Source organism: Phyllostomus hastatus, unplaced genomic scaffold, assembly GCF_019186645.2.
Source record: "Phyllostomus hastatus isolate PE091 unplaced genomic scaffold, TTU_PhHast_1.1 phas_scaffold_93, whole genome shotgun sequence".
Classification (NCBI taxonomy): domain Eukaryota; kingdom Metazoa; phylum Chordata; class Mammalia; order Chiroptera; family Phyllostomidae; genus Phyllostomus; species Phyllostomus hastatus.
Window position 1 is genome coordinate 21,484,481 of NW_025334042.1, and position 21,418 is coordinate 21,505,898.

At 36.3% G+C, this 21,418-nt stretch overlaps 1 protein-coding gene and 1 non-coding gene across 6 annotated transcripts in view; one reads left to right on the forward strand and one right to left on the reverse strand.

The window, feature by feature from the left end:
- LARP4 (La ribonucleoprotein 4) overlaps positions 1-20,142 on the reverse strand; it is a 71,723-nt gene extending 51,581 nt beyond the window's left edge. The window contains exons 1-2 of one of the 5 annotated variants that reach the window (XM_045829117.1): positions 19,999-20,142; positions 894-1,038 (exon numbers count right to left, since the gene is read on the reverse strand). In XM_045829117.1, coding sequence (XP_045685073.1) covers positions 894-1,038; positions 19,999-20,016 — 163 coding nt within the window. In that variant the 5' untranslated portion in view covers positions 20,017-20,142. Of the gene's footprint in view, positions 1-893; positions 1,042-19,429; positions 19,597-19,998 lie in introns of those variants that run through there. The other 4 variants (XM_045829116.1, XM_045829119.1, XM_045829120.1 and 1 more) reach the window with 4 other exon arrangements.
- LOC123813180 lies at positions 16,512-16,618 on the forward strand. The gene has a single exon (XR_006784674.1). It is a non-coding gene; the product is annotated as a U6 spliceosomal RNA (small nuclear RNA).
- Positions 20,143-21,418: the final 1,276 nt, after the last annotated feature.

The window sequence follows — 21,418 nt, forward strand, 5'->3', positions numbered from 1 at the left end:
AGAAATTCTTTAAATCTTATCTTTAGGAACTCTGGGTCCTACGTCTTCTATAACAATATTTCAAGGAAATCTACCAGTTGGGAAAATGTCCACATGGTTTTAAGTAAGAGTTCTCTTCCCAAGGGAGTTACTTTGTGACAATTATGGATAAGCAAAAATGATTAACAGTAGCTTAAACTTATACAGCAATATGTATCAGACAACTTAATGTACTTTATTCACTTAATTCTGCCATTATTATCATTATCATTGTTACTATTTTATTATTATTATTTAATCTATAGATCAAGGACACAAGTATGAAAAAATTAAGTCACCTGCCCAAGGTCAAATAAGTGGGTAAACAGCATTGCCGATGATGGTAGATCAAAACTAATTTATAAATATCATGCCCTGGATAGTGTGGCCCAATGATTGCAGTGTTGCCCCATAAGGTAAGGGTTGCAGGTTTGATTCCTGTTCGGGGCACATGCCTAGGTTGTAGGATCATCCCCTGTCTGAGCATGGGTGCATGCAACCCCCAGTTTGGACATTATAATCCCTGGTATGGGTGCGAACGAAAGCAACCAACAGATGCTTCTCTTGCATCAATGTTTCTCTCTCCCTTCCTCTCTCTAAAAGAGCAAATGAAAATGTCTTTGGGTAAGGATTAAAAAAACAAACAAACAAAAAAAACAACTAATTTATAAATACATTATGAATGGGTTAAAGGCAAGACCAAAGATACGGTTATTATTTAAAATCAGTGACCATTCATACTAGATATAAGAATTGTATACAAATTACATGTTAAACATCTATAATCAAAGGTTGCACCCCAAAGTTCTATAAGCTGATCTGGCTATATGTTTAACCAATACATTATCTGTTTTGATGAAATATTTAGGACTTACCCTCAGGATGAGACCCTGATGTGGCTGCTGTTTCATGCCAAGAGTTTTCAGTTCCATGAGCTACTGGCGTGGCATTAGTATTTCCAGGAGGAATTTCTTGCCACACTTTGGCATTAGGATTTAAACCAGTTCCTTTAGATGTTACCTGCTAAATAATCAAAGGACCTAATTATAAATTTTAAAAGCCAGTTGCATTAAAAATACAAATTTAGGTAAAAGACTTTTTCCATTACTTAAATGTGAAGAAAACCCGCAATAGGTGAAGTTAAGGTGATGTTAAAAGTTAAATGTAAATCCCTATGTCATAGGAAATTAGCTTTGAAGAAACATATGCAAATCACAGCAGATGGATGATAATACAAAACTGCAACAGAACACTAAAAATGAATACTAGGTAAATAAAATTCTAAAAAGAATACACATGTACACAAATACAAAAATAAAACACCATCTTACACTTATTAAATTAGCAAATAACTTAAAAATAATTCTCATTGGCATAAAATTTGTCTACTCATTCTTTACTGGAGATTGTATAAAATAGTGCAACTCATTCCCACATATTAACATTATTTATTAACAGCCAAGACATGGAACTAACCCAAAGTCAAAGAAAAAGGAAATTATGACACACTCACTGGTAAAGTGGTACACGGCCATTCAAAATTATAAAGATACATTACTATATTTTATAAAATCTAAAGGGGTACTATAACATAACAAAGAAAAAATTTCCATTTACTAAACTATGACACACCAAATATTTTAGAGTGTTTCCCAATTTTCAGAGAAGTTACAGTATACAACAGATGTGCATCTTAGGGTTGATGAAATATGAAGCACACCAAAATGGAAAATGCTTTCACACAATGGAGTGGGGAAAAAAAACTATAACCACAATAAATAAAAACAAATGTATTAATACTCTGGGCTAGGCACTGAACTAAATGCATTAAAGGCACCAACTCACCACTTCTTAAAACAAGCCATATGCACTAGTATCTCTCTTTTACAGGTTATCCTACGAGAAATAACATATCTAACTAAAGACACACAGAGATTAAGTATGAAGTCAGTATTAATCATAAAATGATTATAACTCATAGATCAGAATAATTGCATGAAGTATAACATGTGGATATGGGCGGGAAGGGACTATAATGTGCTACAAAAACCAGATCAAGGATTTCTTTCCTTCATAAAGCATTTCATTAACAAAGCATCCTATTAAAATGTTGCCTTAAGTTTTATTCATAAAAAATATGAAACTTGCTCTGGCTGGTGTGGCTCAGAGAATTGAGCATCAGCATGTGAACTGAAAGGTCGCTGGTTCAATTCACTCTCAGGGCATGTGCCTGGGCTGTGGGCCAGGTCCCCAGTTGGAGGCCTACAAGAGGCAACCAGTCGATGTTTCTCTCGCACATGGATGTTTCTCTCCCTCTCCAACTCCCTCCCTCTCCTCTCTCTGAAAATAAATAAAATCTTAAAAAACAATGAAAAAATAAAAAAGCTTATTATATCTACTAGGAATTTCTCAGATCAGAGAACAAATGTGACAATGTCTAATATTAAAATCAAATATTATTTTGTGCCTATATATTATTTTTGTTTTATACTTATTAGTCATTATTTTATAGTCATTATTTATTCAATTTATGTAAGTGTTGACCATTTTCTATATTATTATTCTTTCTTCCATTTCAGATCTTCTGGAATCATTTTCCTTTTTCCCCTATGACACCACTGATTTTTTTTTCCAGTAAATTCTGAAATGATGGTTTCTCTAAAAAAACTTTTATTTTTACCCATTGCCTTTGCTATATACAGAATTCTTACTAGGCACATATTCCCTTCCAGTACACTGCCTTCTGGTGTGCATTATGGCTAATCAGAAAATCAGTCAGTCTAGCTGATTCCTAAAATCTCTTTTATCTCTGGTTGCTTAATCTCTGTCAATGGTGTTCAGTGGTTTTGCAATCGTAAGTCTAAGTGTGAAATTCTTTTTTATTTTACTTGGGAATTCACTGAGCTCTTTGAAATCTAATGTATCTTCCATCAATTCCATAACATTCTCAGCCATTAGCTCCTCAAATATATCCTCTTCAGCAACTGCTCTATTACTTCCTTCTGAAACTCCAATAAAATATTTTATATCTTCTCATCCCGTGTTCTACTTCTCTGTACCATCTCCCATTTTCCATTTCTTAGCCTCTTAATAAATCACATTCTGCATGGCAACAGTGATCCTGAGAAAGAAGAACAAAGTTGGAGGAATCATGCTACCTAATATGAAACTGTACTCTAAGGACATAGTAATCAAAACAGCATAGTACTGGAAAAAAAAAACAGAGATCAAGAGAACAGAATACAGAACCCAGAAATAAGTGCACATCTTTATAGTCAACTAATATCTGACAGAGGAAGCAAGCACATACAATGGGCTAAAGATAGTTTACTCAATAAATAGTGCTGGGAAAATTGGACAGGTACATGCAAAAAAAAAAAAAAAAGGGGAAGAAACTAGACCACTTATATCACATACAAGAAACAATTCAAAATGGATCAAAGGCTTAAACGTAGCCCTGGCTGGCGTAGCTCAGTGGATTGAGCGTGGGCTGTGAACCAAAGTGTCGCAGGTTCAATTCCCAGTCAGGGCACATGCCTGGGTTGCAGCCCATGACCCCCAGCAACCACACATTGATGTTTCTCTCTCTTTCTCTATCTCCCTCCCTTCCCTCTCTGAAAATAAATAAAATCTTAAAAAAAAAAAAGATTTACTCCTATTAAAAAAAAAAAGACTTAAATGTTAGACCCCCAAAATATGAAAATCATATTAGAAAACATAGGCAGCAAAATCATGGACACTGCTCATAGCAATATTTTTTGGATGCATGGAGATACATACAAATGCAAAAAATTACATCCCTAGGCAAGTGAAACAAAAGAAAAAATAAATAAATGGTCCTACATCAAACTAAGAAGTTTTTGTACAACAAAGGAAAACATCAACAAAATGAAAAGACAACCCATAGAATGTGAGAACATATTCACTGATATATCTGATAAGGGGTTAATATCCAAAACTTTAAAGAGCTCATAAAACTCAACACCAAAAACCCAAACAATGCAATAAAAAAATGGGCAAAAGACCTGAATAGATACTTCTCCAAAGAGGACATACAGATAGTCCAATAAACATATGTAAAAAATACTCAATATCGCTAATAACCAGAGAAATGTAAATTAAAACCACAATAAGGTATCACCCCATACCTGTCAGAATAGCTATCATCAATAAATCAACAAACATGTGCTGGCAAGGATGTGGAGAAAGGGGAACCTCTTTGAACTGTTGGCAGGAATGTAAATTGGTGAAGCCACTGTGGAAAGCAGTGTGGGGATACCTCAAAAATTAAAAATGGACCTGCCTTTTGACCCAGCAATCCCACTTCTGGGAATATATCCAAGGAACCCAAAAATGTGAACTAATTTGAAAGAACATAAGCACCCCTATGAAAGCAGCCCGTGTCCACTAATAGATGAGTGGACAAAAAAACTATGGGACATTTACACAATGGACTACTACTCAGTAATAAAAAGGACGAAACGTTTATCCTTTGTGACATTATGGATGGACCTAGAGAACATTATGCTAAGTGAAATAAGCCAGTCAGAGAAAGACAAATACCATATGATTTCACTCATATGTGGAATCTAATGAACAAACTGAACGAACAAGGAAAACAGACAGACTCATAGCAGGATGACAGCTAAGGGAGCGAGAGGGTAGGGAGTGGAGGGATTGAGCAAAAAGGAAAAGGGACTCATGGACAACAGTGTGGTGATTGTGTGGGTGGGAGGGGGTATGAGGGGACTAAATGGTTATGGAATAAAATACAATAAAAAAACTTTTAAAAAAGAAATCACATTCTCTGCAATTTCTTAAGATCTATCTTCCAGTTCATCAATTGGTCTCTTCAGCTGTTTCTGAGAGGTAGTCACCTTGTCCAGTCAGTTTCTAAGTTCATATATACATATTTAGTCCTTGCCTAAAGACATTCTTATTGATTTTTTAGAGAGGGGAAGGGAGGTGGGGGAATAGAGAGAAACATTGACAAGCGAGAGAAACATCAATTGGTTGCCTCTTGTATGCACTCTGACTGGGAACCGAACACCCAACCTAGGCATGTGCCCTGACTGGGAATCAAACCTGCAACCCTTTGGTGTACAGGAGGATGCTCCAACCAACTGAGCCATACCAGCCAGGGCATTTTTGTTGTTGTTGTTTGCTTGTTTCTTAAAGATCCTTTTGGTTCTTTTCTCACATCTGATCAATGTTTTGTTTCTTGATCATTCCTTGAGTACCTTCCTTCTTTTAACCATATTAAGCGTTCATCTTTTATAATCTATATTTGATAACAATATCTGCAATCTTTGAGGTTCTATTTTGTGATTTGTTGTTTCTGCTAAACCATTTTCATAATTCCTTACACATTTTGTAATTTTACAGTATAAGCCTGTTTTTCTTGGTCGTTCATTTGTGGGAATTTTGAAGATTATGTTTTAAATGTGCTCTTCAGGAGAGAATTTGTTGTTGTTGTTGTTTGCTAGATCAGTGATTTTCAACCTTTTTCATCTCATGGCACACATAAGCTAATTACTAAAATTCTGTGACACACCAAAAAATCTATTTTTTTTGCAGATCTGACAAAAAATAGGTATAATTTTGATTCATTCACACCAGACAGTTATTGTATTGGCTGTTGTCATTTTTTTATTTGACAACCTAAGGGAAAAGAGGCCAGGACCCCTGACTAAATAGTCAGGCACCGCATGTTTGAAAAATTCTTGCAGCACACCAGTGTGCCATGGCACAATAGTGGACAAATCACTGTGGTAGATGACTGTGTATCAATCTGGTATTATTTGAAATGCTCAACATAGATTCTATGGAATAACAGATAGTATGAAGTTTGCCCTACTTTGGCAACAAAAAGGATTTGTGCCTAAAATTATGAGGGAAGATCTCTCCCCCAACAATCCAGAACCAAGGCTGAAGTTCCCTTCTTTGGGAAAGCTTGTTTTTTTCTCCTACTTTACCTTGTATTCTGCCTCTAAGCACTGCTCATTAAAACCAAAGCTCTAGGACACTAAGAATCAACAGAAGCATTAAGGGTATCCCCTGAGTTTATTACCTGTTTATCTCTCTGCATTAGTATTTTCTGATTGTTTTTGGTTTGAAGAGTTCTTTTGCTGTATCAGCTTAAATCTCTCCTTTAAATTCTTTTAAAAGTACCGATATTGTCTTAATAATGCTAAATTAAACTGTAATTCCAACAACTGAGAGGCAACTATAGCGAAACAGACAAAAATTAACTTTATTTTGCTACCCAGGAATTATGAAATTATTGGCCTGTTTCCCAATTTTTAAAAAAACATGCCTAGCCTACCAAAACCCCTTATACTTTCTACACACCTAAGATACCTAACTTAACCTTAACAAAAACCTTATCAAAACCTAATCAAAATTTTTACGCATCTATTTTGATATTGAAGATGGAATAAACTATGCAACATTTTGGGCGTATTATTTCAAGAAAGGTAAGAATGTAACTGAAACACAAAAGAAGACTTGTGCAGTGTGTAGAGAAGGTGCTATCACTGATCGAACGTGTCAAGAGTGGTTTGCGAACTTTTCTGGTACTACTGACGTTTTGCTGTGGAGCTGTCTTATACATGGGAAGATGCTTAGCAGTAACCTTGGTCCCTACCCACTAGAAGCCAATAAATAGGAGATAGCTGACATACCCAAAATAACCAAATCAATAAACTTATTGGTAAAAATGAAAAATCTGTCTGATTTTACAGAATAAACCACACAGTCTTCTGGGCCAACCCAATAGTCCAACTATTAACACAAACCACCTGAGAGCAAACCTACAACTGTGTATTGAATAAAATAGTAGAGGCATGTGTGTAAAAAAGAAATCAGTGTTAAGCAACTATAATTACCTTTCTAACATGACAGACCAGTCAATAATATTCTTCCACAAACAAACAAACAAACAAACAAACAAAGTGGCTTGAGTTTAAAATGGAGTCTTAGGTCGCAATGCTTCTTGACTTTTGGTTTCAGGGCTTTAAGCCTTTTTATAATAACATAAAAACCAATTAATAAAGTACCAAACCTTACAGGGGAGCAACAGCATCTTTGAAGATGCACCATTTTAACAATCACAGAGATTCCTAACTTAGACATGTTAACTCACAATTACCAACTAGTTTTCTTTCTTTCTTTTTTAAGAGATTTTATTTATTTATTTATTTTTAGAGAGGGGAAGGGAAGGAGAAAGAGAGAGAGAGAAACATCCATTGTGTGGTTGCCTCTTGAGTGCAACCCAGGCATGTGCCCCGACTGGGAATCCAACCAGCAACCCTTTGGTTCACAGTCCAGTGCTCAATCTACTGAGCCACACCAGGCAGGCCCAACTAGTTTCCTTACAGCACCATCAGGTGGCTCTGCCAAAAGAGGTATTCAGGAGTTATTTTAAAACCTCTATGGCATAATTTTAGGGTTATCTTTATATTTGTTATTCTATAAACATGCAAACAATGTGTACCATACCAAAAGTATTCTTATCAAGAATTTTTAGCAGTCTTCAAATCCACTCTGGCTAAATTAAAGATAAAAGTAACTGATTAAAGGATAGTAGTGTCACTGTCACTATGTCGCTAGAAGGGCTGAAAAAAACAGATGCAAAGATGACATCACCCAAAATAACATTGCAGAAGTCGTTTGATGTCCAGGAAATCACTATTCCGGTCACTACCAAGCACTAAATGCCAAAATTCAAATTCATTATAACCATTACTTCTGCCAGCATCAAAGCCAATTCTGCTTAGGAATTTTTAACCTTGCAATTATTAACTGCCCTTCAAGATGACCACCTCTACTCCACTCCTGCCGGCAAAATGAAAGTTGTGACTAAATCCCCTATTTCCTTATATTTAAATAGAAGTCATCTGTGGGTGTGTGTGACTAGTGGCTCTGAGGTAACATGCTTGCATCCACCTAGACATATGAGAATCAGGAATTTTGAGTTTTGACTAGTATGTACACTGTAGAGGTGTAACTCATACTATGAGCACTTCTGCAAATTTAGAAAGCTACTAAAACATTGGGAGCCCCCAAATATGACAAATACACAATGTAAGAGACTGAAACTAGTATTTACCATATAAAATATAACATATACTGCCCTGGCTGGTGTGGCTCAGAGTACTGAGTGCTGGCCTGCGAACTGAGGAGTTGCTGGTTTGACTCCCAGTCAGGGTACATGCCTGGGTTGCGGGCCAGGTCCCCAATTGGGGACAGGAGAGAGGCAACCCATAGATATATCTCACACTTGATGTTACTCTCTCTCTCTCCCTCCCTTCCCCTCTCTCTAAAAATAAATAAATAAAATCTTAAAAAAAAAAGAAAGTCAAATTGCAAAAGAGTAACAAATATAGTATCACTATAGAGATAAATTTATATTTATATAAAAACAGAAAAGGTCTAGAAGGGTACAAGACCAACCTATTAATAACAGAAACCAAGATATTGCCAAACAGGGAAAATGTACAAGAAGATAACAAGGAATAATTGATTACAAAGCATCATTTTTACTATTAAACTACTTAATGTCATTTTGACAAGTATAAAAAGAAACAATCAGTTCACTGCTGTAATTCACATAACTTTCCTAAGAGCTGGCACTGCATATCAATAGTCTTAAAAATATACATTTTTTTTTGTCTCGAAATTCTGTTTGTCAGAACTTCTACTCAGAAGAGATACTTAAAAATACATAAGTACAAGATTATGCTCACCACACTAATTTTATAATACTGAAAAATTAGAAACATCCAACTGTTATCACCTGAATGTTGGCATACTCCCCAAATTCGTATGTTGAAATCCAAATGCTTAATGTGATGGTATTTAGGTGTGGCCTTGGGAGGTGATTAAATCATGGCACAGGAGTTCTCATGAACAGGATTGATGCTCTTCTGAAAGAGATCCCACAGAGTTCCCTAGGCCCTTTCACCATGTAGGACGGCAAAAAAAAAAAAGGCACCATGTGTGAATCAGAAAGCCCTTACCAAACACCAAATCTGCTGGCACCACGATCCCAAACTTCCCATAAGCTACCCAGAGTGTGATATTGTTATAGCAGCCCAAATGGACTAAAATACCAACTACAGGGGATTTGTTCAATAACTGTAGTCCAGACATTTACAGAATGTCCCAGAACCTTAAAACCAGACTGGATATAAAACTGGTGAAATCTGAGTAAGTTCTGTGGACTGCACCAATGTCCATCTGCCGGTTTTTACATCATACTATAATTATGCTAGATACCCCTACTGGGGGGAACTAGGCAAAAAGTACATAGGACTACCCTGTACATTTTGGGGGCAACTTGATTATTTATAATTATTTTTTTTAAGTTTTTTAATATTGTAGAAGACATGGAAATGTTCACAGAAACTTGGGGTGGGGGGCAATAAAGCAAACTGCTATCCTATATGAAAAAGATTTAATTTTGAAAAACAATTCACCAGCACAGAGAAGACTATAAAGACTAAAAATAAGTGTGATCTCTGAGCAGTGGTGTTTTTATTTTCATTTTTTGTGCTTTTCTGTATTTTCCTAAAATTATCATCTATTACTTTTACAATCAGAAAATATATAATGAAACATTTAAAATCCAAATAAAAGACATATAAACTGGTAAAATCTTCTTTCTTGGCAAGTGACATACACTATTATCTTCAAATAAGCTTATAGATTCTACCAATTGATAAGAAAAGCACAAATGAGCAAAAAAGACAATTCAGAGCAAAAAGTACACCCCAAAATCAATAAACATGGAAAAATATTCAATCACACTGGTCAGTGAAGAAACGAAAAATAGCCCTGGTTGGAGTGGCTCAGTGGATTGAGTGCCCACAGAGAACTGAAAGGTCGCAGGTTTGAATCTCATTAGGGCACATAACTGGGTTATGGGCCAGGTCCCCAGTAGGGGGCATGTAAAAGGCAATCAATCGATGAATCTCTCACATATCCATGTGTCTCTCCCTCTCTTTCTCCCTCCCTGTCCATTATTCTAAACACAAATAAATTAAAATCTTTAAAAAACACACACACAAAATAAATCAATGATTTCATTTTTAACCTATACAGTTAATTTTTACAAGGGAGAATGCCTGATACTGACAAGATATAGTAAGTTAGGCAACAGTAATAACACTTTTGGAAAGCAATTTCCAATACAGATATAAAAAACTTACTGTAGATAACCATGTTTGAGCCATCTTTTGACTAAAGTTTAATAAAGAACCTCATCAAAATCCTTTTATCTTCCACAGAACTAGAAGTCCTTGAGGTTACAGTTGTATAGAAAACATCTACCAGGTCTGTTCAGAATGCGTACAGCTATGTAATATGAATAAGAGGCATTTACTGAAGAAGATACAAGAAACATTGTACACAGGACAAGGGCATCTCAATCCTCTTCAAAGTAGGCACCTTGGGACCTCACACAGTTATCCCAATTGCCATCAGCTGCCTTGTCATATTTTCCTGAATCTCATCGATGGTCTGAAATCTCTTCCCTTTCAAAGGTGATTTTAGTTTTAGGAAAAGCCAGAAGTCGCAGGGCACCAAATCTGGGCTGTAGTGGGGATGAGTCACCTGGGTAATTTGATGTTTCACTAAAAAACTCTGCACGGGATGTGATACATGAATGGACACACTGTCATGATGAACTGCTAATCACCAGTTGCCCATAGTTGTGGCTTTCTGAATCATCTGAATGGTTTCCAAGGAGTAATGTTCAAGCTTAACACAAAATCTGATGCAATTTTTTTTCTCTACTCACTCAGTCATTTCTCATGCGATGGCCACTCAGTACACATGCTCACTCAATGGTATCTACTCCCCCACCCCCAACTGGTACAGTGAAGTCATCATTGTTCACACATGCACATCCAGCTCACTCTCCTTGGGTGACAGGGCACATCAATGCTGCACAAGCTGTTCTAGTTACATTAACAATGCTCGGACTTTTTCCTGACAGACCTTGTATTAAAGGATGTAAATTGTCCAAGTGCCTGCCAAAACTACCTGCCAACATTCACATAGTATACAAGCAACCAGATACTCTCAAATCACCACAAAAACATTCAAGTATCAGTCTACACAACTGACAGATTAATCCACCACCTCTATTTCTAAGCAATATATTCATCACCAAATAGTCAAAAGAAGTGCTCACTCTTGATCCACAGTATGCCAATTCCTACCTGGTGAGAGAGATAAATTAAAGAGAAAGAAAGGGAAACATCAAATTCTTGGCAAAATGATACCTTCCAGGAAGAAGAGACAGCAGTAGCAGTTTCAAGGTAAAAAATTATTATGGTGAATATAATAAATATGGCTTCACCATAAATATGGTGAAGCCATCTCTTTGATCATATACAAAACGATTTGTTTTACTTACCTACTTAACTATTAGAAAACAGAAATGCCACACCACTTAACCCCACAAATGCTGAGAAACAGAAACAGAAGTATATAAACTGACTGAACTTACTTGCCTTGTGGCGGATCAATCTTCCAGGTTAAGTTTTTACATCTCCAATATCAAGAAGATCACTAAATTTAAGTACTTAAACAAAAAAAGCACCTATCATTTTTATCCAGCATAAAACTTCAGGATCCTAAGATAAGATGCTTAGGGGTATTTTATGGTAAAAGTGAAAATTAAACTGGGAATTTGTACCCATTCTAACAAAGATTAATATTTATGGAATATTTAACTTACCTTCATAACAACTTCATTTAAATACCATTATCACCCACATTTTGCAGCTAAGAAAAAAGTTACTTTACCTGAAGGTATAGTAATATGCACAAGGCTGCAGAGCTAATAAGATAGAACCAAGATTTGAATCTAGGCAGTCTGGAGCCTGACACTATACTACAGTTGCCTTAGAAGAAACTTTAAGACAACTAGTTACATACTATTTAAGAAATATTATAAATCTTCTCACCAAGCCAAATGTTCCCTATCTCCAGTTCTGCCTAAGAATGGCTAATAATCCAGAAGAAAGAGATGAAGAATATAGCCACCAGATAAGAACTAGGGTCCCTAGGGCAGAAGTCAATTCAGCTCTGCAATAATTTTTTATCCTAAGGCCAAGGTATAGCTAATTTTCAGTTTAAATAAATACATAAATAAATAAGTGTGTGTGTGCATGTGCGTGTGTTCACAGTAGTTCGTGAAATTTCACCTTCTATCACAAAGCATGTATCCTAATCTGAATTATTCCATCTGCAAGCTCCACAATGGCAGTGACCTTGTTTATGACTTACTGCTCCCTAGTACTTTGAACAGTGACCAGCACATAGGAGGCCAACAATAAAATTTGTAGAATATATACTGATTGTTTTCTCAAACTTTACTGTGCAAAAGAATCATGTGTGGATCTTCATAAAGTGAAGATTCTGATTCAATATCCAGTTATCAGGTCAGAAAGTTTATATTCTAACAATCACCTAGGTCAAGAAGTTTTCTGGTGAACCAGAGCTCACACTTTGAATAACAAGATAACTGGACTACCCCAGGTCATTTCCCCCAAGCTCTCCTAGTTGTCAAGAATCAGAATTCACTTACTCTCCACTGTGGAAGGAATCTGAAGTTTATTCATCAATAAAGATATTGGTACTGGTCCTCTAGTGTCAGGGAAAGACAAGACTTACATTCCCAAAGTCCCACTACCTCAGTCAGATGGCATCTTGACAACTGTTTAAAAAACAAAACAAAACTAATGCCTCCCTAGATTAGTGGCTTAATTTAGGGGGATCATGGATTGAAATGAAAATATAATAAAAGCTACAGGCTTCTCCTGTAGTTCTACATATGAGACTCATGAATCTCCTTACTACAGATTAGATTATTAATATTTAACATTTAAGTAATATAATAGTCCTCAAAACAACTGAGCCATTTTACTTCAAATTGGTTATCTGATAAAGCCAATGGCTAACTATACAAATGAAGTAAAAAAAAAAAAAGAAAAAGAAAAGAAAACCCCTCAAACATCGCTATTAAATATCAAAATAATTCTTTTTAAAAGGGCACCTTTTAATTCCTATCATGTATAGTCAAGTCAGCAAACCATCTACTTTCAAATGAAAAGGACCACAAAACTAAGATGAGACTTATCTTTCATAAATATATATGAAAGCAGCAGCTCACATATAGTGTTTATATATACCAGATTCTAAGTGCTTTACATTAACTGTCAACCCTCTTAACAACCCTGTGGGATAGATATTAATATTACCCTCATATATTAGTATTATTCTCAATTTACAGATAAAACAGAAACAGGTTAAAAAACTTGTCCATGGTCATACAATTAGAAAGTGGCTCAGCTTAAACAAGCAGAGTCCAAATTCTTAACCATTCTTTTACGCAACCTTGTATATAAATGCACTTTATCATTATTACTCAATCACTGCTCTCCTATTTTTTTCCTTTCCCTAACTCAAAAGACTAGAATAATCCTAATTCCCTTACTCTGCTTAACTGCAAATTTTTGTAAATCCTATAAATTTACATTTCCCACAGCCACAACAAATATTTATTTTAGTGCCAACTTATGTACACTATGCTGCTGCTGATAAGGGAAAAAATTGCCAATAAACACAGTGAATCTCTCATCTCTTCTGAAAAAATTAAAAGTTATCGTACAAACTAGACCATTAAGAATGAAATGAAGTGAGACATCTGTTCCAGAAAACAGGTGTACACTATGACTGTCCAGGATAAAATGGGAAGTATGGTCTCCCTACCTGTTTTATAGTTTGTGGTATCTAGTGGTGTAAAATACTAGCAAACTATGTGCTACACAAACCCTGATCACTCCTGACTTTTCTGTCCTGACACAGAAAATGCTTTTCTCAATAACATATATACCAAACCAAACTTAACTCCTAATCTTTGGAATTTGGCTTTATACCTACAGTTCATATCCTACTCCTAGTAATATTTACCCAAAGTACTCCTTTGTCTTTGGTTTAGAGCCAGTAATTTATAAATACAGAGATATTTTCTGAACCAACTATTGGTTCAAATGGTCTGACAATGCAACAAAAAAGGGGGGAAACATGAGTATGTGATCTTCAAAAGTTTCTTTTTCTTGCATTTATTTAACACACATTAGAAAAAATATTTTTCCAAAAGAGCAAATATAACATGCCTATTTGCATGTTATCATTTGTGTTCCTTTGAATCTTTCATGTAAATGGGTTTGTATTAATATATTGAACTCCTCATTCTTGTTTTAAAACTTTTGTCCATTAAAACAAAACTCTTAAACTATAAAAAAATTGTAAATAAGGCAATTAATTACCCTGTTTCATTCACCTGAACCAGAGCAAATTATAAAACAAGACTAAAGCAGAACTCAAAAAGTTAATCTCTTAAACCAGTGCTATTTCACAGTAGTTATTGCAAATACCAGTGCTGCTATCGTGTAGTTTTGGTAAATTTACCAGAAATATTTAATACATAAAGCACAAAGTTCAGTAGTTTTGGAAGGCGACACTTATATACGGAACAATTTACATCACAATACTTACTGTGATGATCAAATGATAGTGTCTGTAAAGCCCTTACCTAATTATACATTTACAATGCTTACTTAATTCATAAACACCACAAACACCATGAACACAACCTAATTCTGTCAGAAGAAATTACTAATCTCAAATTATGAATGGAAACTTGAGGCTCAAAAAAGTCCTCCCTTGCCTCTGGTCATATAGCTAATGTTTGAACCCAGGATTCCAAAACCTTACAGAGAATCACAGTACATTAGTACAAGAGTTGACAATGTTTTCAAGACTGAAAACCTCCCTCAAGAGTTAAACTTCAAACAAAATAAAACTTAAGCAAAGCAAAGAATATAGGAAAGATAAATTAAAATGCTATTAACATTATCAGAGTTACAGTCATTTTTCACTTAAAGATATTTGAAGAGGAGGTTAGAATCTTTTTATGACTTCAAATTGATAGCTGGATTAGTTTCTCAACTTCCTCTACTTTCCATTCCTATGCAATACAGACTCAGACTTCATTTCTAACTACAGGGTCAAAATCTCTTTTTAAAGCTCCTAGGTAGAACAAAATCACAGATTTGAAATATTCATGTCTAGTATTAAGGATCACTTCAATTAACTGTGAAGTATCAATAATATGAAGCTGGCATATAGACCAAACAAACCAAAATTGATACAAAATAGGTGAATACCAATGTCTACTAGTTTTTCACATACTGTACTTTGAAGCACTATGAAGTACATTTTTATGTTTCCCTCTAAGCATTTTATTCCACTTTTCACACTTCCAAAATAATTTTCACTCCATTTTCAGTCCATTATATCTAAAAATGTTTTATTTGAGAATGTTTTTACTGATTTTTAAATTCTGCCATCAAGTTGTAAGAAATACTAAAAAACCCAATTGTTCACAGATCACTCAGATATTCACTTATTTAAAATTCTTCTTGGCAATCACTTCCCAATTCATTTAGGCACTTCTTTTCTAAGTTATTTTTTATATCTAGCCAGTGATATCTAATAACTTTTTATAAATAATTATTTAAGCTAATGGGGAAAAACTGAGCACCATGCATAGGCACACTATTTATGATTATTATAATATAAAATTAATGAAAAATGATCTAGGCAAATATTCCACTATTTTCAGACTCTAAGGCTAACCTAAAATGTAAAATGTTACCATTAAAAAAGCAAAAAACTTTGGAATTCAGATAAATTAAGATTATGTAAGATCTGGGGAAAGGGGAAAATGGGATTTGATTGATGTGCAGAGTTTCAATTTTGCAAGATGAAAAGCCCTAGAGATGGATGGTGGTGACGGCTGCACACCACACAAATGTACTTAATACCACTGAACTACATACTTAAAATGGTGATGATACATTTTGTGCTATGTGTATTTTACCATAATTAAATTATGTGAGTTATTAAAGCATCTTAGGGTGCAAAAAACTCATTTGTACCTAAATAAGTGGTTTTAAGTATTTATTTTCAAGAAAAAGTTCAAATAGAGACAGAAACCCAATAAGAAAAGAAAGAAGGAAGGGAAGGAGGGAGGAAGACTGCCAAACAACTAAAGCAGACTGGCTAAAAATATTCAATGGGGGAAAATGACGTAAAAAATGATTAAAATGTTAACAACCATAAAAAAAAAACATGAAAAATTTGTACACTGTCCCCTTGATGCTCAAAAATTGAAATAACTCCCTAGCAGCCAGAAGGGAGCTGTTTCAAACTTACAGATTTTGTTGTAACAATTTATGTTGGGACATATGACAACTTTGTGAATTATCCAAACATTTTTACCCCTTCCCAGAGAGCCAATGCATGTTCTCCTTCAAAACAGGAGTAAGAAGAAAAACAAAAACAAAAACAATAAACTACTAAAGTCAATATAAACCTTTGTCTGCAAGACCAAGTTTTTAAAAAAGTGACATCTTGTACTCACTTCAGCAGCACATATGTTAAAACTGGAACCATACAGAGAAGATTAGCATGGCCCCTGCACAAAGATGACACACATATTCATGAAGTGTTCCACATTTCTGAACTAACAAGCAAAACAGAGACAGACTCATAAAGAGCAGGATGACAGCTAAAGTGGGGGTGGGGGTTAGGGAGTGGAGGGATTGAGCAAAAAGGCAGAAGGACTCATGGACATGGACAACAGTGTGGTGACTGTGGGGGGAATAATGGGACAAAATGGTAATGCAAAAAATACAATAAAAGTAAATAAATTACAAAATAAAATTAAATTTTAAAGATAAAAAATGTCTAGGTTAAAAAAAGTGACATCTTAACAGGCCTGACACACAGTAAGTACAATACATGTGCTTATCACTATTATTATACTATTATTTTTATCACTATTATCTATCCCACTGATTCCAGTTATATATTAATAAGCTGGAGTCTCTCCAGAAAAATGCATTCAAGTACAAGATTCTGAACACAACTGCAGAAGACTCATAGACCCCAGGTTACAGAAGTCCAAGTAAGATCAGCATACAACTTGGTTAAAGTGGTTCTTAACTTCTCCTGTGCCACGGATCTCTTTAGTAAATCTAATTAACCTGACCTATGGACCTCTTCTCAGAATAACATTTTTAAGTAAATGAAATATTTAGGATCACAAAATAAAACAAACATATCATATTCATCAAAGTATTTTTAAATTTCTAATTTAGTAATGCATTAAATAACAGGATTTTGAAAAATGTAACAAGAGTAATGAGCATAAACAATACTTCAAGATAATCTTAAAAACTACAATACAGGGCCTTGGCTGGCGTAGCTCAGTGGTTTAAGCACGGGCTGCGAACCAAAGCATTGCAGGTTCGATTCCCAGTCAGGGCACATGCTTGGGTTGCAGGCAATGACCCCCCCACCCCAACCGCACATTGATGTTTCTCTCTTTCTCCCTCCCTTCCCTCTCTAAAAATAAATAAATAAAATCTTAAAAAATAAACACTACAATACAAAAATACTTCTGTTGCAGCCATTGATATTTCAAGAATTTTCATTTCTAGATTTTAATTAGAAGCTAGTATAAACAAACAGGCAATTATTTTTTCCCCCCTCAACCAAGTTCATGGATTTCCTCAATTCTGTCTAGGGACCAAGCTTAAGAACCTTGGCTTAGGGAATAGTGTCAAAATAAGTTTTGGAGCCAGAGATTTACATTCTGGAAGCCAGACTTCAAACTTTAGTCCTCACACCTGAATGACCTTAGACATCAAATTTCTGAGCTTGGTTTCACTTATTTTGAATAATTCCTATATTATGAGCTTATATGAACCAAATATTAGTTAACAAAATGCCAAATGACCAGTGTGGGTTTTCTGGTTTTTGTTTTTTGTTTGTTTTTTTTTTTTACTGATTTTAATGTCATATATTCAGCCCCAAGCATTTAGTGACACTGCTCATTTTCTTTTTTTTTTTTTTAAGATTTTACTTATTTTTAGAGAGGGAAGGAAGGGAGAAAGAGAGAGACAGAGAAACATCAACGTGCGGTTGCTGGGGGCGGTGGCCTGCAACCCAGGCATGTGCCCTGACTGGGAATTGAACCTGCAATGCTTTGGTTTGCAGCCCGCGCTCAATCCACTGAGCTACGCCAGCCAGGCCGACATTGCTCATTTTCAATAAAACTCATTATGAGAAAAAGTTAAAACCACATACTGATTCACAAAGAACATTATTAATGTAAACATTGATTTTCTGTTAACAGTTTAGTGAGAGCCATGATTTGGCATTAGAATAACCTGTATCTAAATTTCAATTCCACTACTTATTACTAAGTTACCTCTCAACCTCAGTTTTCTCATCTGTAAAACGCTACATTGTTGTTTTAGAAACAAAAGAGGATCTAGCTTAAAATCTCAATAAATGGATTATTAAAATTCACATTTTAACAAAGCCAAAGGAAGCAATCTGGAACTCAAAAGTTTATTTTGGAATTATGTTGATATAAATAAAACTCCAGTCCTCCTTTTACCCAGCAAAACACAGACTTAAATCTGCAGCATTTAATCGTCTTAACATTCCTAACACAAACTGGCATTGTTCAAAACCATACTGGATTTCTTACTCTGCCCAAAGAAAAACGAGTATAAAAATCGGTAAACACAATGGGTTCAATAATTTTAAAGCTTTTCATGATTTACTTGTAATGTTCCAATGAATGTTTATTATCTGTTTTGGACATACTCTAAAGTAGCGCTGTCAATTTAAAACCCAATTTAAAGATCTCATATTTATCAGATACACTGATTAGATAAAAAAGTGCGAGCATGTATTTTCCTAACGCAAATATTACAGAGTAAGATCACTCTCTTCCCCAAAAAAGATTCGCCACAGACTGGCCTATCCATTATACAACCTGTAAATTCCTTCCCTCATTGAAAAGATTCTTTTTATGGGCATAGTTAACAAGTGCCAAGTTGCGAAGTGGCAGCTTTGCTGGTCTGACGTTTTCACAATGCAAGAACAGTATGATCTGGAATCTACTCAGAGCTTTAGCCAGGCAGTCAGCTGACGCTCACCGCACCCAAGAGAAAGACAGAAATAAGAGAAATTAAACCTCGTATATGTGTAAGGCAGTTATCTACTACCTAAAATTAAAATAGACCAAAAGCACACGTTCCAAATACAAGTAATAGAAGTATTTACGCTGTTAAGTAACAATACTAAAGTAGGCTTTCCCCGGACTAGGTTTCTCTCATTCTTGGAATTTTCCTTGCAAAGGGCTTTTATCCGTTCAAAAAACCAAGCCGTCACCCCTGAGCCGCTGCCTGAGTAACTTTTACAAAAGGTCAAAGAGGTGCCTTTCAAGGTTTCTCCTCCGTTCATAGTAACTCACTTTTCCACCCACAGAACGTTCCAGGGACGTACCGACCGGGACCAAACAAAACTTGGCGGGGTTGCTAAAAACAGGCTTCCAACTTTCTTCTCAAACACACATGCCGATTTTCACCTTCTTCCCTCCGCGGCCCCACATGTTGCTTCCCTCTCTCCCAGAGGGCCCCGCGAGACCTCGCTTCAACCCCCAGAACGCACCCACCTGATTACCCCGATCTCCGCAGACTCCGCCCCCCGCACTCGCGCCCCCATCCCCCGCCCTGCTCCTGCTTGCCTCCTTTAGGGGATCCATATGGGACACTTTCCCCTTCCTCTGATCCTCACGCCACACCGGAGAAGTCTCGCTTTCCTACCGTCAACGTTCCCCTACTCCAGCTCTCACCTCCCACAGCTCCCTAAACTAGGAAAGCGCAGAAGTGAGGCCGCAGGCCTACACGGCCCAGGTGCTGTGTCAGCCTATCTGCCGGTGCAGCGGCGTGTACGGCCTGGAAAGTCACATGGCGGCGGGACCGGCCGGCGCCTCAACACTCCTGTTCTTTCAGTGCAGGACGAGATTCCGAGCCCACTCACCTCCACGAAGAGCAACATATCTTCTCCCGGTTGGCCCAATCGTTCTCGCCGCTGCTACTCCAACTGGCTTACAGGCCCGAGCCCCCAACGCTAGTATAAGGACACTCTTTCTGTCCCCTCCACCCGGCAGTGTACCCGGCTCCTCCCCCGCCGTCAGCCTCTGCGGCCTGACCCGCCCAGTCCCACCTCCCTTAAAGCAACAACTGTTTCCGGTTCAAAAAAGCAAATGCTTCCGGGAAGAGAGAGAACCCTTGGCGTGCTCAATTTCTGCACCACATTTTCCAGCAGCAGTATGGAATATACTATCATCTGTCCTGGGGGGGGAGGGAAGCGATCGTACAAGGCAATATTCTGTGATGTGGGGTTGTGTGAAAATCTTACTGCATTCCATCCATTGCCAAGCGGATAGCTTCCACGGCCACAATCTCGCAGTTTTCATAGCTCAAAATCTAGATCTGATAAAAAGCCGACCTTAAGCGAAGTGTTCTGGGGTTTTTTTCTTTCCATTCTTCCGTGTGTGTGCTATCTGTGTGCGTGCGCGCGCGAAGTGTTGTGAAGGAACGCGCAACTCTGTCGAAAAGGTGGTGGCTCAGAAAAAAAGGAAAGAAATTTTTAGGGAGACTAATGGCAAATATATTAATAATAGCTGCTCTATTACATGCTTACTATGTGTTGGGGACTATTCTTAGTATTTTACGTGAATTCATCTTAAAACCATCATATGCAATAAATACTATTATCCGCATTTTACAGTTAAAGAGGCCCTCTAGGAAGGCAGGTTTCTGTTAGAGACGCCTTTAAAGAACTTTGCCTATGTTAGCTGGAATCAGGTACCCACATCTCCACTTAATATGCTGCTACTTTATAATGGTCTGGATAACCTCTTGATGTAAATGGAATATAATTAAAAAATTCTTTATAGAGTTTAAAATTAAAGTGAGCGTATTAGTCATCAGTGAGACAGAAGGCTGCTACTCCACAGGCAGCGGAGCCAAAACAAAATTAAAAAAATTTGTAATTTTCTGTTAGATGATCCAAATTCCTTATTATCTTTTAAAAATACCTAGTAGGATTTATCCCTCCCTTATCAGTCCCACTTCTATATCCTAGTTCAGGTACTCATTTTTATAAATAGTCATATCTTGATCTTTTCCAGTGGATTTTTTCCCATTGTATTAATGATAAAATCTTCCTAAAGTGAAAGTTTCATTTGAACCAAACTGCTGTTACTTGCTTTCAAGGCCATTGTGATCCCATGTAATTTCCCTTACTTTGCCTCAAATGAATCCACTTTTTCACTTAGATACCAAATTAATTCACTCACCAAATTACTGATATTTGTCTCATAATCTTCGTAATCTGATCACCAGTAAACTCAGCATTACTTTGTCTCAATTAAACCAATCTCCTCACTTTCCCC